Raw genomic sequence first — 26,056 nt, 5'->3', positions numbered from 1 at the left:
CCAAATGTCAAGGTCTATTTTCCCCAAACTCCAACAGTGTTCACATTTGGGCATATTGAGTACTCATGCCAAGTTCAGTCCAGATCTATCATTGTTTGAGTCAACAGTGCTTTCTGGAGATAGGTGAACTACAACTCCCAAACTCAAGATCATAGAATAATAGAATCAAAGAGTTGGAAGAGAAGTCATGGGCCATCCAGTCCAACCCCATTCTGCCAAGAAGCAGGAAAATCGCATTCAAAGCACCCCCGACAGATGGCCATCCAGCCTGTTTCAAAGCCTCCAAAGAAGGAGCCTCCACCACACTCCAGGGCAGAGAGTTCCACTGCTGAACGGCTCTCACAGTCAGGAAGTTCTTCCTCATGTTCAGATGGAATCTCCCCTCTTGTAGTTTGAAGCCATGGTTCCATTGTATCCTAGTCTCCAAGGAAGCAGAAAACAAGCTTGCTCCCTCCTCCTCCCTGTGGCTTCCCCTCACATATTTATACATGGCTATCATATCTCCTCTCAGCCTTCTCTTCTTCAGGCTAAACATGCCCAGCTCCTTAAGCTGCTCCTCATAGGGCTTGTTCTCCAGACCCTTGATCATTTGAGTCGCCCTCCTCTGGACACATTCCAGCTTAGTCAATATCTCTCTTCCATTGTGGTGCCCAGAATTGGACACAGTGTGATGCCCAGCTCCTTAAGCCGCTCCTCATAGAGCTTGTTCTCCACACCCTGGATCATTTTAATCACACTCCTCATACTTGTAAAAGCCTTGTTTGTGGCTCAACAGCTGGCTTTTTGCAGAAAGGGGTCAGGATGCTACAACTCCTATAGATTCCATAGCATTGAGCCATGGAGTTGAAGTGGAACTGCACTGCGTTAGTTCTCCAGTGCAGATGCCCCCTTGGTCTCCTTGGCCTGCTTTGCCCTCATCTTTCTTTCTTCCTTTTGCAGAATGGGATAGAGTCCCATAAGGAAAGGGTTCCTCCCAATGCATTATGCCGGAGCGCCCTTTCCATCCACTTCTCCCAAAAGGAAGCCTTAATATGAAAGCCAGGCTCCTTTCAGCCGCTAATTTCCCAAAATATGGTGTTTTCTGCAGTTAAGAGGCAGGTAGGGATTGCAGGCACAGCAGGCTCCAAAGGCACACCTCCTCTTTGCAAGTGAGAGCAGGAAGGCCAAATGCAAGATACTGTGACAAATGCAAGAGACTCCACTTTGGCAGGAAAAACGAAATGCAAAGAGACGGAATGGGGGACGATAATGCCTGGCTCGAGAGCAGGACCTGGGGAAAGGACCTTGGAGTCCTCGTGGACAACAAGTTAAACATGAGCCAGGAATGTCATGTGGCGGCCAAAAAAGCCAATGGGATTTTGGCCTGCATCAATAGGAGCATAGTGTCTAGATCTAAGGAAGTAATGCTCCCCATGCTCTATTCTGCTTTGGTTAGACCACATCTGGAATATTGTGTCCAATTCTGGGCACCACAATTCAAGAGAGATATTGACTCTAAGCTGGAATGTGTCCAGAGGAAAGCGACTAAAATGATAAAAGGTCTGGAGAACAAGCCCTATGAGGAGCAGCTTAAGGAGCTGGGCATGTTTAGCCTGAAGAAGAGAAGGCAGAGAGGAGATATGAGAGCCATGTGTCAATATGTGGGAGGAAGCCACAGGGAGGAGGAGGGAGCAAGCTTGTTTTCTGCTTCCTTGGAGACTAGGACGCAATGGAGCCATGGCTTCAAACCACAAGAGAGGAGATTCCATCTGAACATGAGGAAGAACTTCCTGACTGTGAGAGCCGTTCAGCAGTGGAACTCTCTGCCCCAATGGGAGTGTGGTGGAAGCTCCTTCTTTGGAGACTTTTAAACAGGGGCTGGATGGCCATCTGTCGGGGGTGCTTTGAATGCAATATTCCTGCTTCTTGGCAGAATGGGGTTGGACTGGATGATGGCCCAGGAGGTCTCTTCCAACTCTAGGATTCTAGGATTCTAAGGCCTGCCTTTGCTAGCCTCAATCAGAAATCTCTATGATTCTGGTGTTCCTCCTTCAGTGGGATTCGGAGAATCCCTTAGGGTGCATCTACACAGCACGATGGATGTGGATTGGCGCTGCTTGCATTGCCCTGGCTCAATGCTATGAGATCCTGGGAGTTGCAGAGAAGGCGAAAGGCCTGGTGAAACGACAGCTCTGCAGATCTGCACAACAAAAGGGGCTGGACTAGATGACCCTTGGGGGTCCCTTCCACATAGAGTTGGGCCATCCAGTCCATCCCCCTTTTGCCATGCAGGAAAGGCACAATCAAAGCACCCCTGGAGATAGCCATCCAGCCTCCTTTTGAAAGCTTCCATTACACTCCAAGGCAGAGAGTTCCACTGTTGAACAGCTCTCCTTATGGTCAGGAAGTTCTTCCTCATGTTCAATGGAATTTGAACCCCTGTGAGTCCCAGTCTCCAGGGCAGCAGAAAACAAGGTCTGCTCCCTCTTCCTTAGGACAGCCATTCACATATATACACATAGCTATCTTGTCTCCTTCCATTAATCCAGTTCAAGGCCCGCACTGCAGATCTTCACAACAGAAGGGGTTGGACTAGATGACCCTTGGGGGTCCCTTCCGCATAGAGTTGGGCCATCCAGTCCATCCCCCTTTTGCCATGCAGGAAAGGCACAATCAAAGCACCCCATCCAGCCTCCTTTTGAAAGCTTCCATTACACTCCGAGGCAGAGAGTTCCACTGTTGAACAGCTCTCCTTATGGTCAGGAAGTTCTTCCTCATGTTCAATGGAATTTGAACCCCTGTGAGTCCAAGTCTCCAGGGCAGCAGAAAACAAGGTCTGCTCCCTCTTCCTTAGGACAGCCATTCACATATATACACATAGCCATCTTGTCTCCTTCCATTAATCCAGTTCAAGGCCCGCACTGCAGATCTTCACAACAGAAGGGGTTGGACTAGATGACCCTTGGGGGTCCCTTCCACATAGAGTTGGGCCATCCAGTCCATCCCCCTTTTGCCATGCAGGAAAGGCACAATCAAAGCACCCCATCCAGCCTCCTTTTGAAAGCTTCCATTACACTCCGAGGCAGAGAGTTCCACTGTTGAACAGCTCTCCTTATGGTCAGGAAGTTCTTCCTCATGTTCAATGGAATTTGAACCCCTGTGAGTCCAAGTCTCCAGGGCAGCAGAAAACAAGGTCTGCTCCCTCTTCCTTAGGACAGCCATTCACATATATACACATAGCCATCTTGTCTCCTTCCATTAATCCAGTTCAAGGCCCGCACTGCAGATCTTCACAACAGAAGGGGTTGGACTAGATGACCCTTGGGGGTCCCTTCCGCATAGAGTTGGGCCATCCAGTCCATCCCCCTTTTGCCATGCAGGAAAGGCACAATCAAAGCACCCCATCCAGCCTCCTTTTGAAAGCTTCCATTACACTCCGAGGCAGAGAGTTCCACTGTTGAACAGCTCTCCTTATGGTCAGGAAGTTCTTCCTCATGTTCAATGGAATTTGAACCCCTGTGAGTCCAAGTCTCCAGGGCAGCAGAAAACAAGGTCTGCTCCCTCTTCCTTAGGACAGCCATTCACATATCTACACATAGCCATCTTGTCTCCTTCCATCAATCCAGTTCAAGGCCCGCACTGCAGATCTTCACAACAGAAGGGGTTGGACTAGATGACCCTTGGGGGTCCCTTCCACATAGAGTTGGGCCATCCAGTCCATCCCCCTTTTGCCATGCAGGAAACGCACAATCAAAGCACCCCTGGAGATAGCCATCCAGCCTCCTTTTGAAAGCTTCCATTACACTCCGAGGCAGAGAGTTCCACTGTTGAACAGCTCTCCTTATGGTCAGGAAGTTCTTCCTCATGTTCAATGGAATTTGAACCCCTGTGAGTCCAAGTCTCCAGGGCAGCAGAAAACAAGGTCTGCTCCCTCTTCCTTAGGACAGCCATTCACATATCTACACATAGCCATCTTGTCTCCTTCCATCAATCCAGTTCAAGGCCCGCACTGCAGATCTTCACAACAGAAGGGGTTGGACTAGATGACCCTTGGGGGTCCCTTCCACATAGAGTTGGGCCATCCATTCCATCCCCCTTTTGCCATGCAGGAAACGCACAATCAAAGCACCCCTGGAGATAGCCATCCAGCCTCCTTTTAAAAGCTTCCATTACACTCCGAGGCAGAGAGTTCCACTGTTGAACAGCTCTCCTTATGGTCAGGAAGTTCTTCATCATGTTCAATGGAATTTGAACCCCTGTGAGTCCAAGTCTCCAGGGCAGCAGAAAACAAGGTCTGCTCCCTCTTCCTTAGGACAGCCATTCACATATACACATAGCCATCTTGTCTCCTTCCATCAATCCAGTTCAAAGCAGATCATGTGGATATATGGCCCGTAGAAAGGCCCTTCCACACTGCTGAATTATAACAGACTGAAACCAGCAACAGCCATGGATCCATCCTATGCAACCCTTGCTGAGACACAGAAAGAAGGGTTAATATCTGACCCAAGTCCAAATCCATTTGGGCATGATTTTGGATGAGTACAGTATCTCTGCCAGGGCTGGACTAGATGGCCTTTGGGGGCCCCTTTCCATCTCTTCAGACGGTCAACTGCCTTCTTTCAATCCATCAAGTGGTCCATCTACGAACTCCTTTTTCATGGGTTGCTGTAGGTTTTTCCGGGCTGTATGGCCATGTTCTAGAAGCATTCTCTCCTGACGTTTCACCTGCATCTATGTCAAGCATCCTCGGAGGTAGTGAGGTCTGTTGGAACTTGGAAAATTGGGTTTATATGTAGGTGAACTATAAAATTGGGTTTATATTGTAGGTGAACTATAAATCCTAGCAACTACAACCCCCCAAATGTCAAGGTCTATTTTCCCCAAACTCCAACAGTGTTCACATTTGGGCATATTGAGTATTTGTGCCAAGTTTAGTCCAGATCTATCATTGTTTGAGTCCACAGTGCTTCCTGGAGATAGGTGAACTACAACTCCCAAACTCAAGGCCAATGCTCACCTAACCCTTTCATTATTTTTTGCTGGTCATGGGCATTCTGTGTGCCAAGTTTGGGTCAATTCCATCTCTGGTGGAGTTCAGAATGCTCTTTGATTGTAGGTGAACTATAAATCCCAGCAACTACAACTCCCAAGGTCCAGAGAATGAAAATACATCCTGCCTGTCAGATATTATGGGTGGGAGAAAGAACTCTTGCCTGTTGGAGCAAAGTGAGAATGTTTCAACTGACCACCTTGATTAGCATTTGATTGCCTGGCACTTTTTTGGTGTGGCTTGTTAGTGCCTGGGGCAATCTCACTACCTCTGAGGATGCTTGCCATAGATGCAGGCAAAACGTCAGGAGAGAATGCCTCTAGACCATGGCCAGATAGCCCGGAAAAACCTACAACAACCCAGTGATTCCGGCCATGAAAGCCTTCGACAAGACATTCCCTTTTCATGCCTTGCAAGTTTTTGATGCAGCATCAGGGATAAATACGGAAAGGAAGGAGCGCATAGAGTCCCCGCCTGCCATGGCGTTCTCGTGCCGAAAGGAAGCAGATGGGCCCAGCGAGGAGGCGACCCACTTCCTGGGCCAAAGCCCCTCCCCCTCCCTTCCCTGCCAGCCTGGCTTTTACCTGCACAGGTGGGACAGGCCTGGCAATGGGGTCAAGAGGGAGGAAGGAAGCAGGGAGGCTGGCCAGGAGCAAATGGGGAAAATGGGTTAGACAGGAGCAGAGTGATGGAGCAAGAGGGAAAGAGGTACATCAGCCCAGGACCCCTTAAATCTGTAACATTCGAGATAATTGCAAAGTAAGATGGTGTACAAAATACCAAATCGATTATGGTGGGAATATATGCATATGGTATATATACATATATAGCAAAGGCAAGTATTTTTTAGAACATATACATCTGGGTAAATCAAGGAATTTATGTGTGTGTGCATGTGTGTGTATATATATATATATCCACGTATTTTGGGGATATATTTGTGTGTATGTGTGTGTGTGTGTGTGTAGCATTTTGGTAACATATACTTTTGGGAAAAACAAATTATTTTGGAATACACACACATACATATATAGAGAGAGAAAACCAAGTACACATGTGACAAAGTATTTTGGAACATATACGTATGGGAAAATCAAATTATTTTGGAACACACACACACATATATAGAGAGAAAACCAAATGCACATGTGACAAAGTATTTTGGAACATATATGTATGAATCATAGAATCAAGAGTTGGAAGAGACCTAATGGGCCATCCAGTCCAACCCCATTCTGCCAAGAAGCAGGAATATTGCATTCAAATCACCCCTGACAGATGGCCATCCAGCCTCTGCTTGAAAGCTTCCAAAGAAGGAGCCTCCACCACACTCCGGGGCAGAGAGTTCCACTGCTGAATGGCTCTCACAGTCAGGAAGTTCTTCCCCGTGTTCAGATGGAATCTCCTCTCTTGTAGTTTGAAGCCATTGTTCCATTGCGTCCTAGTCTCCAGGGAAGCAGAAAGGAAGCTTGCTCCCTCCTCCTCCCTGTGGCTTCCTCTCACATACTTATACACGGCCCTCATCATATCTCCTCTCAGCCTTCTCTTCTTCAGGCTAAACATGCCCAGTTCCCTAAGCCGCTCCTCATAGGGCTTGTTCTCCAGACCTTTTATCATTTTAGTCGCCTTCCTCTGGACACATTCCAGCTTGTCAATATCTCTCTTGAATTGTGGTGCCCAGAATTGGACACAATATTCCAGATGTGGTCTAACCAAAGCAGAATAGAGGGGTAGCATGACTTCCTTAGATCTAGACACTAGGCTCCTCTTGATGCAGGCCAAAATCCCATTGGCTTTTTTTGCCACCACATCACATTGTTGGCTCATGTTCCGCTTCTTCCCCACGAGGACTCCTAGATCTTTTTCACACGTCCTGCTCTCGAGCCAGGCCTCATTGTCCCCCATTCTGTATCTTTGCATTTCGTTTTTTCTGCCAAAGTGCAGTCTCTTGCATTTGTCTCTGTTGAACTTCATTTTGTTAGTTTTGGCCATTCATCTCTCTAATCTGTCAAGATCGTTTTGAATTCTGCTCCTGTCCTCTGGAGTCTTGGCTATCCCTCCCAATTTGGTGTCATCAAATTATTTTGAAACACACACACACACACATATATATAGTAAGAGAGAGAAGTATTTTAGGAATATATGAGAGTGTATATATCTCTGGCAAAACCAAGCATTTATGGAATGTATTATTTATGGCAAAATCAAGTATTTTGAGAACATATACATATGGGTAAATCAGATTATATTGGAACACAATCAAGTATTTTTTGGGATATATGTGTATGTGTGTGCGCGTGTTTGTGTGTGTGTATATATATATATATAGATACACACACACACATACATACATATACATATATACTTACTTACTTATCTACACACATACACATACACACTGTATATGGCAAAACTAAACATTTGTGCAATATATTATATATGGAAAAATCTAGTATTTTTAGAATCTACAGGGAAATCAAGGATATATATATATATATATATATATATCCAAATGTTTTTGGAGTGTTCATGTGTATGTGTGTGTGTGAGTGTGTATACACACACACACACACATCCATATGGTAAACCAAGCATTATATATAGCACAAGCAAGTATTTTGAGAACATATACATATGGGAAAATGAAGGAATTTTGGTGTATATATATATCCAAGTATTTTTGGGATATAGGTGTGCGTATGTGTGTATATCTGGCAAAACCAAGCATTTATCCTATGTATTATATATGGCAAAACCAAGTATTTTGGAACATATAAATATGGGGAAACCAAGGAATTTTGGAATATATATATATATATATATATATCCAAGTATTTTTGGGATATAGGTGTGTATGTGTACACACACACACTAAGCATTGATGGAATGTATTATATATGACAAAATCAAGTATTTTTGGAACATAAATATAGCAAAAGCAAGCAATTGTGCAATATCTCTATCGATCTGTATGTGCGTGTGTGTGTGTGTGTATATATATATACACACACACATATACATATACGGTAAAGGTAAAGGTTGTCCCCTGACATTAAGTCCAGTCATGTCTGACTCTGGGGTGTGGTGCTCATCTCCATTTCTAAGCCAAAGAGCCAGCGTTGTCCATAGACACCTCCAAGCTCATGTGGCCAGCATGACCGCATGGAGCGCCGTTACCTTCCCGCCGGAGCGGTACCTATTGATCTACTCACATTTGCATATTTTCGAACTGCTAGGTTGGCAGGAGCTAGGGCTGACAGCGGAAGCTCACGCTGCTCCCTGGAATCGAACCTGTGACCTTTTGGTCAACAAGCTCAGCAGCTCAGTGCTTTAACCCAACCCAATTGAGAGGGATGACATGGGGCTAACTGGAAGGCGCACTAAACATCCCAGCCCAAGGGCTATGGGGTTGGAGCCTTTCCTAATCCCTTTACTTGGCTCAACCATGAGGCTATGCTCATTGCACTTTCCTAGAATGCAAAAAAGAGGGTGCAATGCAGCTGCAGCAGAGCCCTGGGATTTGCAGTTTTGCAAGGTCTTCAGCCTCCTCTGCCCAATGATTCTGGGGCCTTAGTGAACTCCAGCTCCCAGGATTCCATTGCATTGAGCCATGGCAGTTCAAGTGGAGGCACACCACACAGACGCACTGCAAATCCCGCTCCCAAGGTCCTTTCAAGGTCCGAGGGTCTGTGTGCGTGTGTGTGTGCGTGCAACTATTTCACCCCAGGAAGTGTAACTCTTCCCAGCATGGCTTGTCGTTTCCCAGTGCCGTGAGGCTGATTTGGAAATAATGATTTGCAAATAGAAGTCGACCGCTTGCAGCAGGAAATGCCAATTGGACGCCGGGATGAATTTGGACGCAGTCTCGGCCACCAAACCAGGGTGGGCGCTGCTGCAAATATCTCCCCAAAATGCCAAAAAGAAGGAATATGGAGTGAGACCAATAACACATCCCAGAATTATCCTGTTGGTGACTCTGGTGCATCTACACTGAAGAAAGGATGCACTTGGACTGCCCTGGCTCCATGCAATGGGAATCCTGAGAGTTGTAGTTTTACAAGGCCCTTGCTCACGTGAACTACCCTGTCTCAATGCTGTTAAACCCTGGGAGTTGTAGTATTCCAAGGCCTTTGACCACTTGAACTGCCAAGTTTCAGTGCTGTGGAACCCTGGGAGTTGTAGTTTTACAAGGTCCTTGATGACTTGAGCTGCCATGTCTCCATGCAATAAGATCCTGGGAACTGCAGTTTTACAAGGCCCTTGACTATTTGAATTACCACGTCTCAATGCTATGAAACCCTGGGAGTTGCAGTTTTACAAGGTCCTTGACAGCTTGAGCTGCCATGTCTCCATGCAATGGAATCCTGGGAACTGCAGCTTCACAAGGCCTTTAATCACTTGAACTACAACATCTCCATGCTGTGAAACTCTGGGAGTTATAGTTTTACATTGCCCTTGACCTCTTGAGCTGCCATGTCTCCATGCAATGCAATCCTGGGAGTTGTAGTTTTACAAGGTCCTTGACCACTTGAACTGCCATGTCTCCATGCAATGGGATCCTGGGAGTTGTAGTTTCACAAGGCCCTTGAGCACTTGAACTCCCATGTCCCAAAGTTGTGGAACCCTGGGAGTTGTAGTTTTACAAGATCCTTGACCACTTGAACTGCCATGTCTCTATGCAATGGGATCCTGGGAGTTGTAGTTTTACAAGGCCCTTGATCACTTAAACTCCCATGTCTCAAAGTTGTGGAACCCTGGGAGTTGTAGTTTTACAATGTCCTTGACCACTTGAGCTGCCATGACTCCATGCAATGGGATCCTGTGAGTTGTAGTTTCACGAGACCCTTGACCACTTGAACTAAGTCTCCATGCTGTGAAACCCTGGGAGTTGTAGTTTTACAAGGCCCTTGACCACTTGAGCTGCAGTATCTCCATGCAATGGGAACCTGAGGGCTGTAGTTTGTGTCTTCCTGTTAAGGCAGAAAGAAGGGGGTTGGACTGGATATCCTTTGAAGTCTTCTCCAACTCTGTTGGAAGTAAAGACCACTTGGAGGCTTCTAAAAAGAGGCTGGACGGGCATCTGTCGGGAGGGCTCGGATTGTGTGCTACTTGAACTACAACGTCTCCATGCTGTGACATCCTGGGAGTTGTAGTTTCACAAGGCCGCTTGGAGCTTTCTAAAAAGAGGCTGGATGGGCATCTGTCAGGAGGGCTCAGATTGTGTGCTACTACATGGCATTCAGGCAGTTGGACTGGAGGGCCTTTTGGGTGGCCCTTCCAACAGTAAACATGCTATATTTTAATAAATAGAGCCTGTCAAGAGGGCGGGGGCGGCGTGTTCCTATTTATTTATTTATTGACAGTATTTCTATTCTGCCCTTCTCACCCCGCAGGAGACTCAGGGCGGATTCCAATGTACATAAACATGGCAAACATTCAATTCCATTTAGACACACAACATATCTAGACAGACACACAGAGGCTAGTAAACATTCCAGCTTTTTCTTGAGGGTATTCTGGCCACCAGGGGAGCTGTTGCTTCACCGTCCATTTGTGACACTGATGGAGTACTTCCTCATTCTTTGCATGCTTGCTGGAGATTTTTATGGCGTCGTAAATTAGTTACGTTAGCCTCCTAAATTTCCTACTTGACAGATGCAACTGTTTTTCAGGCTGCAAAGGTCGACAGCAAGCTACACAAATTGGTCAGAAGCTCACTCCAACCAGGGCTGGCTTCGAATTAATTACCTTTTGTCAGTAGTGATCTTAATGCAGCTGACTCTCAGTAAGTTGCGCCACAGGAGAGAAAGAAAGAAGGAGAGAAGGAAGGAAAGAAGGAAGAGAAGGAAGGAGAGAGAGAGGGGGGGGGGAAGTAAGTTGCACCACAGTCTCGGTGGTAGAATGGGGCTGGATTGGATGACCTTTGGGGATCCCTTCCCATTGTAGGTGTCTATCAACCACTACCCACAGCTCAAGCCTTGCCAACTTGGCAGAGACTCTCTACCTGTTACCTTTTTGCTGGACGCTTTCCAAAAAGTGCTCCCAACCCAACTCTTTCTGGGGTGTCTCTCAATCACTGGGCAAAGCGTGCTGAGTCAGCTCAACGTGTGGTTTCCTCGCCCTGTTTTTGAGAGGTGTGTTTTACGGCAGGCACGTTCTCCCTCCCGTTCACCTTGAGCCTGGCCAAGGAGGCATACGGAGCAGCACATTAAGCAAATGCGTGCAGAAGTTATGGCCTCTGAGCATCGCCGAGTGCAGAGACGGGGCCGTGCCAGATGCCCAATGGGCCCCGAGTGCGAAACCCGCCCTTGGCATCTGTCAACACACCCCCGTCTCCCATTAATGGTGCTGACTCTCTCCTTGCTCTATAGATGCATAGAATAATGTGCGTCTTTGCACATTCAGAAGACCTACAAGCCACTCTAAACACCTTCGCAGAAGCATGCGAGAAGCCTGTCATTGAACATCGAGAAAACCAAAGTGCCCTTCCAGCAGACACCTGCCCATCCCTCTCCAATGCCAGAAATACAGCTTAATGGGTAACATTAGGAAATGTGGACCATTTCCGCTCCCTTGGCAGCCACCTCTCCACCAAAGTCAAGACTGACACAGAAATACAACATCACCTGAGCTCTGCGAGTGCAGCATTTTTTCGAATGGAGCAGAGAGTGTTTGGGGACATCCGTAGGGATACCAAGGAGCTTGTTGATAAAGCTATTGTCCTCCTAACCCTGCTATACGCCTGCGAAAGGTGGACTGTCTACAGACGTCAACACTGAGGCTGAAATACAACACCACCTGAGCTCTGCGAGTGCAGCATTTTTCCGAATGAAGCAGAGAGTCTTTGAGGACCAGGACATTCATAGGGAGACCAAGAGGCTTGTTTATAAAACTATTGTCCTCCTAACCCTGCTATACGCCTGCGAAACATGGACTGTCTACAGACATCAACACTGAGGCTGAAATACACCACCACCTGAGCTCTGCGAGTGCAGCATTTTTCCCAATGAAGCAGAGAGTGTTTTAGGAATGGGACATCCGTAGGGAGACCAAGGGGCTTGTTGATAAAGCTATTGTCCTCCTAACCCTGCTATACGCCTGCAAAACGTGGACTGTCTACAGACGTCAACACTGAGGCTGAAATACAACACCACCTGAGCTCTGCGAGTGCAGCATTTTTCCCAATGAAGCAGAGAGTGTTTGAGGACCAGGACATCCATAGAGAGACCAAGGGGCTTGTTTATAAAGCTATTGTCCTCCTAATCCTGCTATACGCCTGCGAAACGTGGACTGTCTACAGACGTCAACACTGAGGCTGAAATACAACACCACCTGAGCTCTGCGAGTGCAGCATTTTTCCGAATGAAGCAGAGAGTGTTTGAGGACTGGGACATCCATAGAGATGCCAAGGGGCTTGTTTATAAAGCTATTGTCCTCCTAACCCTGCTATACGCCTGCGAAACGTGGACTGTCTACAGACATCAACACTGAGGCTGAAATACAACACCACCTGAGCTCTGCGAGTGCAGCATTTTTCCGAATGAAGCAGAGTGTCTTTGAGGACCAGGACATTCATAGGGAGACCAAGAGGCTTGTTTATAAAACTATTGTCCTCCTAACCCTGCTATACGCCTGCGAAACGTGGACTGTCTACAGACATCAACACTGAGGCTGAAATACAACACCACCTGAGCTCTGCGAGTGCAGCGTTTTTCCGAATGAAGCAGAGAGTGTTTGAGGACCGGGACATCCGTAGAGAGACCAAGGGGCTTGTTTATAAATCGATTGTCCTCCCAACCCTGCTATATGCCTGCAAGACTTGGACTGTCTACAGACGTCAACACTGAGGCTGAAATACAACACCACCTGAGCTCTGCGAGTGCAGCATTTTTCCGAATGAAGCAGAGAGTGTTTGAAGACCGGGACATCCGTAGAGAGACCAAGAGGCTTGTTTATAAATCGATTGTCCTCCCAACCCTGTTATATGCCTGCAAGACTTGGACTGTCTACAGATGTCAACACTGAGGCTGAAATACAACACCACCTGAGCTCTGCGAGTGCAGCATTTTTCCGAATGAAGCAGAGAGTGTTTGAAGACCGGGACATCCGTAGAGAGACCGAGCTTCTTGTCTATAAAGCCATTCCCCTCCCAACCCTGCTATACGCCTGCGAGACGTGGACTGTCTACAGACGTCACATGCAACTCCTGGAACGATTCCATCAGTGCTGCCTCCGGAAAATCCTGCAAATCTCTTGGGAAGACAAGCGGACAAACGTCAGTGTGCTGGAAGAAGCAAAGACCACCAGCGTTGAAGCGATGGTCCTCCGCCATCAACTCCGCTGGACCGGCCACGTTGTCCAGATGCCTGACCAACGTCTCTCAAAGCAGTTGCTCTACTCCGAACTCAAGAACAGAAAACGTAATGTTGGTGGACAGAAAACGAGATTGAAAGATGGGTTCAAAGCCAACCTTAAAAACTCTGGCATAGACATTGAGAACTGGGAAGTCCTGGCCCTTGAGCGCTACAGCTGGAGGTCAGCTGTGACTAGCAGTGCTGCAGAATTTGAAGAGGCATGAATAGAGGGTGAAAGAGAGAAACGGGCCAAGAGGAAGGTGCGTCAAGCCAACCCCGACCAAGACCGCCTTCCACCTGGAAACAAATGCCCTCACTAAGGGAGACTTGGAGGACCGGAATTCAAAGCACATCCCCATGAAACTGGAAGCTGAATAGCCTCTGTGTGTCTGTGTATATATGTTGTGTTTCTATGGCAGGGGTCCTCAAAATAAGGCTCGGGGGCCAGATGCGGCCCTCCAAGGTCATTTACCCGGCCCTCGCTCAGGGTCAACCTGTCTGAAATGACTTGAAAGCACACAACAACAACAACAACAACCCTATCTCATCAGTCAAAAGCAGGTTCACACTTAAAAATAAGTTTATATTTGTTAAAATGTTTCTTTATTTTAATTATTGTATTGTTTTAAGTGTTTTTTGCACTACAAACAAGATAGGTGGAGAGTGCAATAGGAATTCATTCATATGTTTTTTTCAAATTATAATTTGGTGGACTGTGACCAGACCCTCTGTTTACAAAGTTTGAGGACCCCTGGTCTATGGCATTGAATGTTTATTTATTTATTTATTTTGAACACTTGTGCCCTCCTAGAGGGGACTCACGGCGGCTTCCAGTCGGCAACAATTCGATGCCACATAATAAAATACAAACAACTAATAATTATAATAGTTTAAAACATTAAAACATTAAAGCAATATACTTACAATCTACTAAACAATTAACCAGTCTGGTGGCCGTTATCTCAGTTGGGTCTACTTTGCCTCAGCTGGGTCTACTTTGCCTCTGTTGGGTCAACGTTGCCTCAGTTGGGTCAATGTTGCCTCAGTTTGGTCTACATTGCCTCAGTTGGGTCTACGTTGCCTCAGTTGGTCAACATTGCCTCAGTTGGGTCTACGTTGCCTCAGTTGGGTCAACGTTGCCTCAGTTGGGTCAACGTTACCTCAGTTGGGTCTACGTTGCCTCGGTTGGGTCTACGTTGCTTCGGTTGGGTCTACGTTGCCTCAGTTGTGTCTACGTTGCCTCAGTTGGGTCAATGTTACCTCAGTTGGGTCAACGTTGCCTCAGTTGGGTCTACATTGCCTCAGTTGGGTCAACGTTGCCTCAGTTGGGTCAACGTTGCCTCAGTTTGGTCTACATTGCCTCAGTTGAGTCAACATTGCCTCAGTTGGGTCAACGTTTATTTATTTATTTATTTATTTACAGCTTTTATATTCCGCCCTTCACACTGCGCAGGGGACTCAGGGCGGATTACAGTGTACACATATATGGCAAACATTCAATGCCAATTTTAACATACAACATATACAGACATACACAGAGGCTATTTAACTTTTTTCTGGCTGCCAAGGGAGCTGTCGCTTTCATTGTCCATCTGCGACACTGATGAAGTACTTCCGCATTCCCCGCATGCTTTCTGCTGGAGTGCTTTGCTGGAGTCTTTTTTATGGCCTTGTAAATTAGTTAAATTAGCCTCCCCACACTTTAAGGTGGTACCTAATTTTCCTACTTGACAGATGCAACTGTCTTTCGGGTTGCAAAGGTCGACAACAGGCTACACAATTGGTTGGAAACCCACTCCAACCCGGGCTGGCTTTTTGGTCAGAGTGATCTTAATGCAGCTGACACTCAGCCAGCTGTGCCACAACCCCGGTGCTGAGTTGCCTCAGTTGGGTCAATGTTGAAATTTCATGTAAGTCTTGCTCTCAAGTGTTCTTAGTTTCATGTACCAAGTTTTTGCCAAGCTCCTGATTTGTGTATTGGATTTTTCATGCTGCCTTGTTTCATGGATTCTTGTGCCTGTTTGCCATGTATGTGTGCATTGTGATCTGCCCTGAGTCCCCTGCCGGGTGAGAAGGGTGGAATATAAATACTGTCAATAAATAAATAATAAAATAAATAAACAAACAAACACAGGCTAAGACAGAAAACAATCACCCTAGCAACAGAAATGGAATCCTTTCCCCGAGCACGGCTTTGATTTAGAAACCATGGCAAGCCTCCTCCTCCTCGAGTGCGATGGTCTGCCCTGCGTGCAAACTTATGAATGCTCAATCAATCGCGCGGATTTATTAATCAAGCGGCGCCCGTCCTGCGGATCGACTACAATTACATTTTATTGGGTGACAGCCCTCGCATTAAATAATAATCTTTCTCGCACTTCTCCGCACATATTGCATTAGACAATTAATCTTGTTCTGCATTGTGCTGGTGGCAATGAGACCCGGAGGCAGATCGCGGCGTGAAAAGCAAATATATATATATATATATATATATATATATAAACTGTCAGCAGGGAAATGAAGGCACGGTGCAGCCAGGGCTGGAAACGCCTCGAAAATCCATATTATGTCCCATGCATTTGCAGCATTGTTTTCTATGAGCAGTGCGCTTTGTTTTGGAGGTCAATTGCACATATCAGAAATGTTTGCCATTGCAAAGGCCTCCTTTGTGCATATAAGTCACCTCCCAATTTATGGCGACCCATAATTCCTAACAGCCTTTGGACTGCAGCTCCCAGAAGCCCCCAGCCTGCGAATGCAGGCTGGGGGCTTCTGGGAGCTGTAGTCCAAAGGCTGTTAGGAATTGTGGGAGCTGAAGTTTGCCCGTGCCTGATCTACACTGCAGAATACATATAAATATTATATTTATTTATGCAATGCTTTATCTCCCTCAAAAGGCACAATATTCCTTGGCAATCTTTTTTTTTTGGACTACAACTCCCAGAATCATAGAATCATAGAATCATAGAATCAAAGAGTTGGAAGAGACCTCATGGGCCATCCAGTCCAACCCCATTCTGCCAAGAAGCAGGATTATTGCATTCAAATCACCCCTGACAAATGGCCATCCAGCCTCTGTTTAAAAGCTTCCAAAGAAGGAGCCTCCACCACACTCTGGGGCAGAGAGTTCCACTGCTGAACGGCTCTCACAGTCAGGAAGTTCTTCCTAATGTTCAGATGGAATCTCCTCTCTTGTAGTTTGAAGCCATTGTTCCGCGTCCTAGTCTCCAGGGAAGCAGAAAACAAGCTTGCTCCCTCCTCCTCCCTGTGGCTTCCTCTCACATATTTATACATGGCTATCATATCTCCTCTCAGCCTTCTCTTTTTCAGGCTAAACATGCCCAGTTCCCTAAGCCGCTCCTCATAGGGCTTGTTCTCCAGACCCTAGATGATTTGAGTCGCCCTCCTCTGGACACATTCCAGCTTGTCAATCTCTCTCTTGAACTGCGGTGCCCAGAATTGGACACAATATTCCAGGTGTGGTCTAACCAAGGCAGAATAGAGCATGGGGAGCATTACTTCCTTAGATCTAGACACTAGGCTCCTCTTGATGCAGGCCAAAATCCCATTGGCTTTTTTTGCCGCCACATCACATTGTTGGCTCATGTTTAACTTGTTGTCCACGAGGACTCCAAGATCAGCTGAAGGGTTCTTGTGATGAATGGATTGTATATTTGGGGTGTGGTGGGAGGCTATTCGGGTCTGGCAAAGCAGAAGAGGGTGAGACTATGACAATGTATTGTCAAAGGCTTTTCATGGCCGGAATCACTGGGTTGTTGTAGGTTTTTTCGGGCTATATGGGCATGGTCTAGAGGCATTCTCTCCTGACATTTCGCCTGCATCTATGGCCAGCATCCTCAGAGGTTGTGAGGTATGTTGGAACTAGGGAAAAGGGTTTATATATCTGTGGAATGACCAGGGCGGGACAAAGGACTCTTGTCTGCTGGAGCTATGACATCCCTCCATCCGGAAACGTCACTCCTATGGTTGCAGCCTAGAATCGCGTTGGCCATTTTTGCTGCTGCGTCACATTTCTGGCTCATGCTCAGCTTGTGGGCCACTAACATGCCTAGATCCCAATTTACACGGTGTGAATTCTCCTTCTGTGAAGGTTTTTAAGCAGAGGTCAGATGGCCATCTCTCAGGAGGACTTTGACTGTGTTATCCCACTTGGCAAAAGCGGATCAGACTAGATGTGTTGTGGTTCATAGAATCAAAGAGTTGGAAGAGACCTCCTGGGCCATCACCCAGTCCAACCCCATTCTGCCAAGAAGCAGGAATATTGCATTCAAATCGCCCCTGACAGATGGCCATCCAGCCCCTGTTTCAAAGCTTCCAAAGAGGGAGTGTCCACCACACTCCGGGGCAGAGAGTTCCACTGCTGAACAGCTCTCTCAGTCAGAAATCATAGAATCAAAGAGTTGGAAGAGACCTCATGGGCCATCCAGTCCAACCCCATTCTGCCAAGAAGCAGGAATATTGCATTCAAAGCACCCCTGACAGATGGCCATCCAGCCTCTGTTTAAAAGCTTCCAAAGAAGGAGCCTCCACCACACTCCGGGGCAGAGAGTTCCACTGCTGAACAGCTCTCTCAGTCAGGAATCATAGAATCAAAGAGTTGGAAGAGACCTCATGGGCCATCCAGTCCAACCCCATTCTGCCAAGAAGCAGGAATATTGCATTCAAATCACCCCTGACAGATGGCCATCCAGCCTCTGTTTCAAAGCTTCCAAAGAAGGAGCCTCCACCACACTCCAGGGCAGAGAGTTCCACTGCTGAACGGCTCTCACAGTCAGGAAGTTCTTCCTCATGTTCAGATGGAATCTCCTCTCTTGTAGTTTGAAGCCATTGTTCCCTTGCGTCCTAGTCTCCAGGGAAGCAGAAAACCCTGTCCCAAAAGTATTCATGTCATTCTGGGAGTGACAGCCATCTCTCAGGAGGGCACTCGTGCCTGACCGTGGCTGGACTAGATGGCCTTGGTGGCCCCCTTCTAGGAGATCATGGAGTGTCACCAACTCTATCTACAATTGTAAACTGCTACCTGGGAGTCCAGTGGACCCTCTTCCCTTCTCTGGAGGGTTTTACGTAGCGGTGTGATGGCTGCCTGTCAGGAGGAGTCTTTTTTATGGCCTTGTAAATTTTATGGCCTTGTAAATTAGTTAAATTAGCCTCCCCACACTTTAAGGTGGTACCTAATTTTCCTACTTGACAGATGCAACTGTCTTTCGGGTTGCAAAGGTTGACAACAGGCTACACAATTGGTTGGAAACCCACTCCAACCCGGGCTGGCTTCGAACTCATGACCTTTTGATCAGAGTGATCTTAATGCAGCTAACACTCAGCCAGCTGTGCCACAACCCCGGTGCTGAGTTGCCTCAGTTGGGTCAACGTTGAAATTTCATGTAAGTCTTGCTTTCAAGTGTTCTTAGTTTCATGTACCAAGCTTTTGCCAAGCTCCTGATTTGTGTACTGGATTTTTCATGCTGCCTTGTTTCATGGATTCTTGTGCCTGTCAGGAGGACTTGGACGGAGGTAGGTCTAGATGACCTTTGGGGCTCCCTTCCAACTCTTCCCTGATTCACCGTGTGTGTTCACTGGAGCAGCAGATGACAAATCGCGTGCTAGAAGGCCCAGGCATGGCTCGGCCTCCTGTTGCCGAAATCCAATAAATGGATTGCGGGTGGAGGGAGGGGAGCAGATTAATTCCCCCGACGGACAAATGCAAAGCCAAACAGGCAGAGACAAGGCAATGGATGGTGAGCCAGCCTCCAGGGAGGAACAGTGGGCGATGGAAATGGAATCCGCACCCGGATTTGGGCACAAATAGACCGCTGGAAAAGGGGGAAGGAACGGGAAGAACGGGGTGCAATGGGCTTGCAGGAAACCTGCATCAAGACACAGCCAAAGCAGCAGAGGCAAAGCAGGCCAGATGACCATTCAGCAGTGGAACTCTCTGCCCCGGAGTGTGGTGGAGGCTCCTTCTTTTGAGGCATTGAAACAGAGGCTGGATGGCCATCTGTCAGGGGTGATTTGAATGCAATATTCCTGCTTCTTGGCAGAAGGGGTTGGAGTAGATGATGGCCCAGGAGGTCTCTTCCAACTCTAGGATTCTATGAGAGCTGTTCAGCAGTGGAACTCCCTGCCCCGGAGGGAGTGTAGTGGAGGCTCCTTCTTTGGAAGCTTTTAAGCAGAGGCTGGATGGCCATCTGTCAGGGGTGATTTGAATGCAATATTCCTGCTTCTTGGCAGAATGGGGTTGGACTGGGTGATGGCCCAGGAGGTCTCTTCCAACTCTTTGACTCTATGATTCTATGATTTTTGAAGTGCAAAGCCAGATATATATACACGCACACACCAATATACATATCTGGCTTTGCACTTCAAAAATGTATCTGTTATATTTGTGTGTGTATGTACACACCCACACACACATCCACAGCATGCACATATATGTCAGTCAAAACAGGTGTATTTTTAAAGTGTACTCCAGCTACACATATCTACACACACGTGTGTGTGTGTGTGTGTATACACACAATCCAAAGCATACATACACACACATATACATATAAGTCAGAACAGCTCCAGCCATATATACACACACACACTCACATACACATCCAAAGCATGTGCATGCATATATATATATATAAAGTCAGAACAGGTATATTTTAAAGTGTATTCCAGCTACACACACACATATATATCTGTGTATGTATATGTAAATGTGTGTGTGTGTATATATACACATGATCCAAAGCATGCACACACACACACACACACACACATAAGTCAGAACAATTCCAGCCATATATACACACACACGGAAACATACACATCAAAGCATGTGTGTTTGTATATATGTGTGTGTGTGTGTGTGTGTGTGTGTGTATGTGTGTGTGTCAGAACAGGTATCTTTTTAAAGTGTACTCCAGCTACACACATGCATATATATATATATATATATATATATATATATATATATACATACACACATACATATATACACACACACACACACACACATGATCCAAAGCATGCATACACACACACATATAAGTCAGAACAACCCCAACCATATATATACACACACAAGCATACATACACATCCAAAGCATGTGTGTGTATATATACAGTATGTGTGTGTGTGTCAGAACAGGTTTTTTTTTAAGTGTACTCCAGCTACACACACGCATATATATATACACACACACGATCCAAAGTGTGTGTGTGTGTATATATATATATACACACGCATACACACATACACATGATCCAAAGCATGCATACACACACACACACACATTTACATATAAGAACAACTCCAGCCTTATATATACACACACACCCACACAATACACACACCCACACATAGACATCCCAAAGAGCAGACCCTTTTTTCCTCCCTCCTCCTTCTCTCTTGTTGAAGGGTCTCTCTCTCTCTCTCTCTCTCTCTCTCTCTTCTAATAGTTCTGCTTATTTCTCGGCGGTTCTGGAGCAGTTGCTAAGATCGGCAAGCGAACCCTTAGCAACCGCTGAGTCCCCCCGGAATAAGAAACCGAGCAAGAATACTGGTCTGGAATACTGTGTCCAATTCTGGGCACCACAATTCAAGAGAGATATTGACTCTAAGCTGGAATGTGTCCAGAGGAGGGCGACTCAAATGATCAAGGGTCTGGAGAACAAGCCCTATGAGGAGCGGCTTGGGGAGCTAGGCATGTTTAGCCTGAAGAAGAGAAGGCTGAGAGGAGATATGATAGCCATGTATAAATATGTGAGAGGAAGCCACAGGGAGGAGGAGGAGGGAGCAAGCTTGTTTTCTGCTTCCTTGGAGACTAGGACGCGGAACAATGGCTTCAAACTACAAGAGAGGAGATTCCATCTGAAGATTAGGAAGAACTTCCTGACTGTGAGAGCCGTTCAGCAGTGGAACTCTCTGCCCCGGAGGGAGTGTGGTGGAGGCTCCTTCTTTGGAAGCTTTTAAGCAGAGGCTGGATGGCCATCTGTCAGGGGTGATTTGAATGCAATATTCCTGCTTCTTGGCAGAATGGGGTTGGACTGGATGGCCCATGGGGTCTCTTCCAACTCTTTGATTCTATGATTCTAAGAGAGCCCTTGCATGTGTGTGAATGAACACACACACATACACATGCGTCTCTATGCCCCAATGGGGGTCTCGTTGCGCCAGCCAGGTGGACAGGTGGGTCTCCCCTTGGGGCGGGGGTCCTCCTGCCTCCTCAAACAGGTGCCGAGATCTCTCCTCGAACGGGAGGGACCTCATCCTGCGAGAGCACATCGTGCAACAGTTTCCCAATGAATCCCTCACCGTAGAGTCTCCACCAATTCAACGTAACTTTGTGGCAGCCACAAAAACAAAGTTTCCGGAGTAGAGCAAGTCCTTTCAAAGCAAATGCTGCACAATTAAACAGGAAGCAACTCATTCAAACCAGGAACGGAAACATATTTAAATGTTGTTACATAGTGTAAGCACTGAAATGAAAGCGGGAGTTGTAGTTTTGCAAGGTCTTCTTTAGCCCTCCAAAGCATGCCGATGCCTCATCAAACTATAACTCCCAGAGTTTCATGGTATTGAGCCAGGGTAATTAAAGAGTTGTAGTTTTGCAAGGTCTCCTTTAGCCCTCCAAAGCATGCCGATGCCTCATCAAACTATAACTCCCAGAGTTTCATGGTATTGAGCCAGGGTAATTAAACAGTTGCAGTTTTGCAAGTTCTTCTTTAGCCCTCCAAAGCATGCCGATGCCTCATCAAACTATAACTCCCAGAGTTTAATGGCATTGAGCCAGGGTAATTAAAGTGGGAGTTGTAGTTTTGCAAGGTCTCCTTTAGCCCTCCAAAGCATGCCGATGCCTCATCAAACTATAACTCCAAGAGTTTAATGGCATTGAGCCAGGGTAATTAAAGTGGGAGTTGTAGTTTTGCAAGGTCTCCTTTAGCCCTCCAAAGCATGCCGATGCCTCATCAAACTATAACCCCCAGAGTTTAATGGCACTGAGCCAGGGTAATTAAAGTGGGAGTTGTAGTTTTGCAAGGTCTTCTTTAGCCCTCCAAAGCATGCCGATGCCTCATCAAACTATAACTCCAAGAGTTTCATGGTATTGAGCCAGGGTAATTAAAGAGTTGTAGTTTTGCAAGGTTTTCTTTAGCCCTCCAAAGCATGCCGATGCCTCATCAAACTATAACTCCCAGAGTTTCATGGTATTGAGCCATGGTAATTAAAATGGGAGTTGTAGTTTTGCAAGGTTTGTAGTCCTCTCCTCCAAATCATGCTGTTGCCTCACCAAACTACAACTCCCTGGGCCCCATAACATGGGGTCAGAGCAATTAAAGTGGGAGTTGCAGTTTTACAAGGTCTTCTTTAGTCCTCAAAAGCATGCTGTTGCCTCACCAAACTATAATTCGTTCTGTCAATGGAAAACAGTCCTTTGCATTCTCATGATGTGTCACCATTATCATCATCATTGTTATTAATATTAATATATTTACTTGTTTATTTACTTAGTGTCATCCTAAGTGTCTCACCAAAGGAACGGCATTCAAACCATGTGCAGTTGTCGCCATTATTATTATTATTATTACGTTATCTTTCTCCCAGGAAAACAACAACAAGGACACAATGAGGACAGGAAGGAAAGGGCACCCCAACACAACCTCACACAATCATGCACACGCATCCACACGTTACATGGGGCAGCAGGTGTCCCAGACCCAGGAGAGCCCCAGCCTTGGAGAGAGACCCAGGAGCTGACCGGCATCCCCAGCGGTCAGTTCTGCCCCTCAACTGACCCACAACTCCAGTTGCACCACAGAGCACTGTGCCACATGGGGACCAGGCCAGAAAGACAACCGCATTGCCTTGGGAAGTGACACAATAGGAGGTGTCCACTGCTCCAATGGTCAGTTCCTCCCATAAACTGTCCCATGGCCCCATTACCACTGGGAAATGGTTGAGGGGCTGTCCAACGTTCCCAAAGGTCAGCTCCTCCTCTTAACTGATTCATGGCCATATTGCCACTGGGAAGAGATCAAGGAGCTGTCCAACATTCCCAATGGTCAGTTCCTCCCCTAAACTGACCCACAGCCCTGATGCCACTGCAAAGAAGCTCCTGCCTTGGAGAGAGACCCAGAAGCTGCCCAGTGACTCCAAGGGTCAGTTCCTTTTCTTAACAGACCACGGCTCTAATGCCACTGGGAAGAGGTTGAGGAGCTGTCCAATGTCCTTTTATATTGATCCCTATCCCCACTGCCATTGGGAAGAGTTTGAAGAGCTGACATGGGTCAGTTTATGGTCAGTTCCCTAAACTGATGCCACTGCAATGAAGCTCCTGCCTTGGAGAGAGACCCAGAAGCTGCCCAGTGGCTCCAAGGGTCAGTTCCTCCCTAACACTGACCCCTGAATCTGATGCCACTGGAAAGAGTTATCTTAAGCTGCCCAATATCCCCAATATCAGTTCCTGCTCTTAATTGACCCATGGCCCCATTGCCATTGGGAAAAGGTTGAGGAGCTGTCCAATGTCCCCAATGATTGGTTCCTCCTCTTAACAATTCCTGGTCCCATTGCCATCGGGAAGAGATTGAAAAGCTGTCCAGTTTCTCCAATAGCCAGTTCTTCCCCTAAACTGACCCATGGCCTTGATGCCACTGCAATGAAGCTCCTGCCTTAGAGAGAGCCCCAGAAGCTGCCCAGTGACTCCAAGGGTCAGTTCCTCCCTAACACTGACCCCTGAATCTGATGATCTTAAGCTGTCCAATATCCCCAATACCAGTTCCTCCTCTTAACTGACCCATGACCCCATTGCCATTGGGAAGAGATTGAGGAGCTGTCCAGTGTCTCCAATAGCCAGTTCCTTCCCTAAACTGACCCACGGCCCTGATGCCACTGCAATGAGGCTCCTGCCTTGGAGAGAGACCCAGAAGCTGCCCAGTGACCCCAAGGGTCATTCCTCCCTTATACTGACCCATGGCCCTAATACCATTGGGAGGGGATTGAAGAGCCGCCTACTGTTCCCACTGGTCAGTTCTTCCCTTCTACTGACCCACACTCTTAATGCCATTGGGAAGAGACCGAAGAGCTGTACAATGCCTCCAATAGCCAGTTCCTCCCCTAAACTGACCCACGGCCCTGATGCCACTGCCTTGGAGAGAGACCCAGAAGCTGCCCAGTGACTCCAAGGGTCAGTTCCTCCCTAACTCTGACCCCTGAATCTGATGCCATTGGAAAGAGTTATCTTAAGCTGTCCAATATCCCCAATATCTGTTCCTTCTCTTAACTGACCCATGACCCCATTGCCATTGGGAAGAGATTGCGGAGCTGTCCAATGTCCCCAATGGCCAGTTCCTCCCCTAAACTGACCCATGGCCTTGATGCCAATGCAAAGGAGCCCCTGCCTTGGAGAGAGACCCAGAAGCTGCCCAGTGACCCCAAGGGTCAGTTCCTCCCTTATACTGACCCATGGCCCTAATACCATTGGGAGGAGATTGAAGAGCTGCCTACTGTTCCCACTGGTCAGTTCTTTCCTTATACTGACCCACACTCTTAATGCCATTGGGAAGAGATTGAAGAGCTGTCCAATGCCTCCAATAGCCAGTTCCTCCCCTAAACTGACCCAGAGCCCTGATGCCACTGCATTGGAGAGAGACCCAGAAGCTGCCCAGTGACTCCAAGGGTCAGTTCCTCCCTAACACTGACCCCTGAATCTGATGCCAATGGAAAGAGTTATCTTAAGTTGTCCAATATCCCCAATATCAGTTCCTCCTCTTAACTGACCCACACTCCTAATGCCATTGGGAAGAGATTGAGGAGCTGTCCAATGTCCCCAATGGCCAGTTCCTCCCCTAAACTGACCCATGGCCTTGATGCCAATGCAAAGGAGCCTCTGCCTTGGAGAGAGACCCAGAAACTGCCCAGTGACTCCAAGGGTCAGTTCCTCCCTTGTACTGACCCACAGCCCTAATGCCACTGGGAGGAGTTTGAAGAGCCGCCTACTCTTCCCACTGGTCAGTTCTTCCCTTATACTGACCCACACTCGTAATGCCATTGGGAAGAGACCGAAGAGCTGTCCAATGTCTCCAATGGCTGGTTCCTCCCCTAAACTGACCCACAGCCCTGATGCCACTGCCTTGGAGAGAGATCCAGAAGCTGCCCAGTGACTCCAAGGGTCAGTTCCCCCCTAACTCTGACCCCTGAATCTGATGCCATTGGAACGAGGTATCTTAAGCTGTCCAATACCTGATTCATGGTTCCAATGTCATTGGGAAGAGATTGAAGAGCTGTCCAGTGTCTCCAATGACCAGTTCCTCCCCTAAACTGACCCATGGCCCCGAAGCCACTGCAAAGAAGGCCCCGCCACGTGGCTCCCGAAGTCCCCTGACCCTGCGCCCCATCCCCAGAGGTGCCTCCTGACCTGGCTTTGCTGCGCCCGCTCCGCCGCAGGGTGTGTGGGTCGGCCTCCTTCTCCAGCCCGGCGCGCAGGCGCTGTAGGGACGGGGAGCGGCTGTGTGCGCTGCGGGCGCTGCTGCCGGTGCTGACCAGGCTGCCGTCCCCCATGCCGATCCCGGCCTCCTGCATCTCGGCCAGCAGCCCTGGGCGCAAGCCCCGCAGGGAGGGCACCGGCGAGTAGGAGGACATGGCCGCTGCCGAGACACGGCTCTC

General features: G+C 47.5%; 1 protein-coding gene across 14 annotated transcripts in view; it reads right to left on the bottom strand.

The window, feature by feature from the left end:
- The window catches only part of SHANK3 (SH3 and multiple ankyrin repeat domains 3), a 407,035-nt gene that overhangs the window by 156,467 nt on the left and 224,512 nt on the right, over window positions 1–26,056 (bottom strand). For all 14 annotated transcript variants that reach the window (XR_010910064.1, XM_067469407.1, XM_067469409.1 and 11 more), the window contains one exon: window positions 25,809–26,056. This exon is cut by the window's right edge and continues 116 nt beyond it. Coding sequence is in view for 13 of the 14 variants with exons in the window: in XM_067469407.1 (XP_067325508.1) it covers window positions 25,809–26,056 (248 nt within the window). In the remaining variant the exon portion in view is untranslated. The remainder of the gene's footprint in view (window positions 1–25,808) is intronic.

Source organism: Anolis sagrei, chromosome 5 (assembly GCF_037176765.1).
Source record: "Anolis sagrei isolate rAnoSag1 chromosome 5, rAnoSag1.mat, whole genome shotgun sequence".
Taxonomy (NCBI): domain Eukaryota; kingdom Metazoa; phylum Chordata; class Lepidosauria; order Squamata; family Dactyloidae; genus Anolis; species Anolis sagrei.
This window is presented reverse-complemented; position numbering and strand designations above follow the sequence as displayed.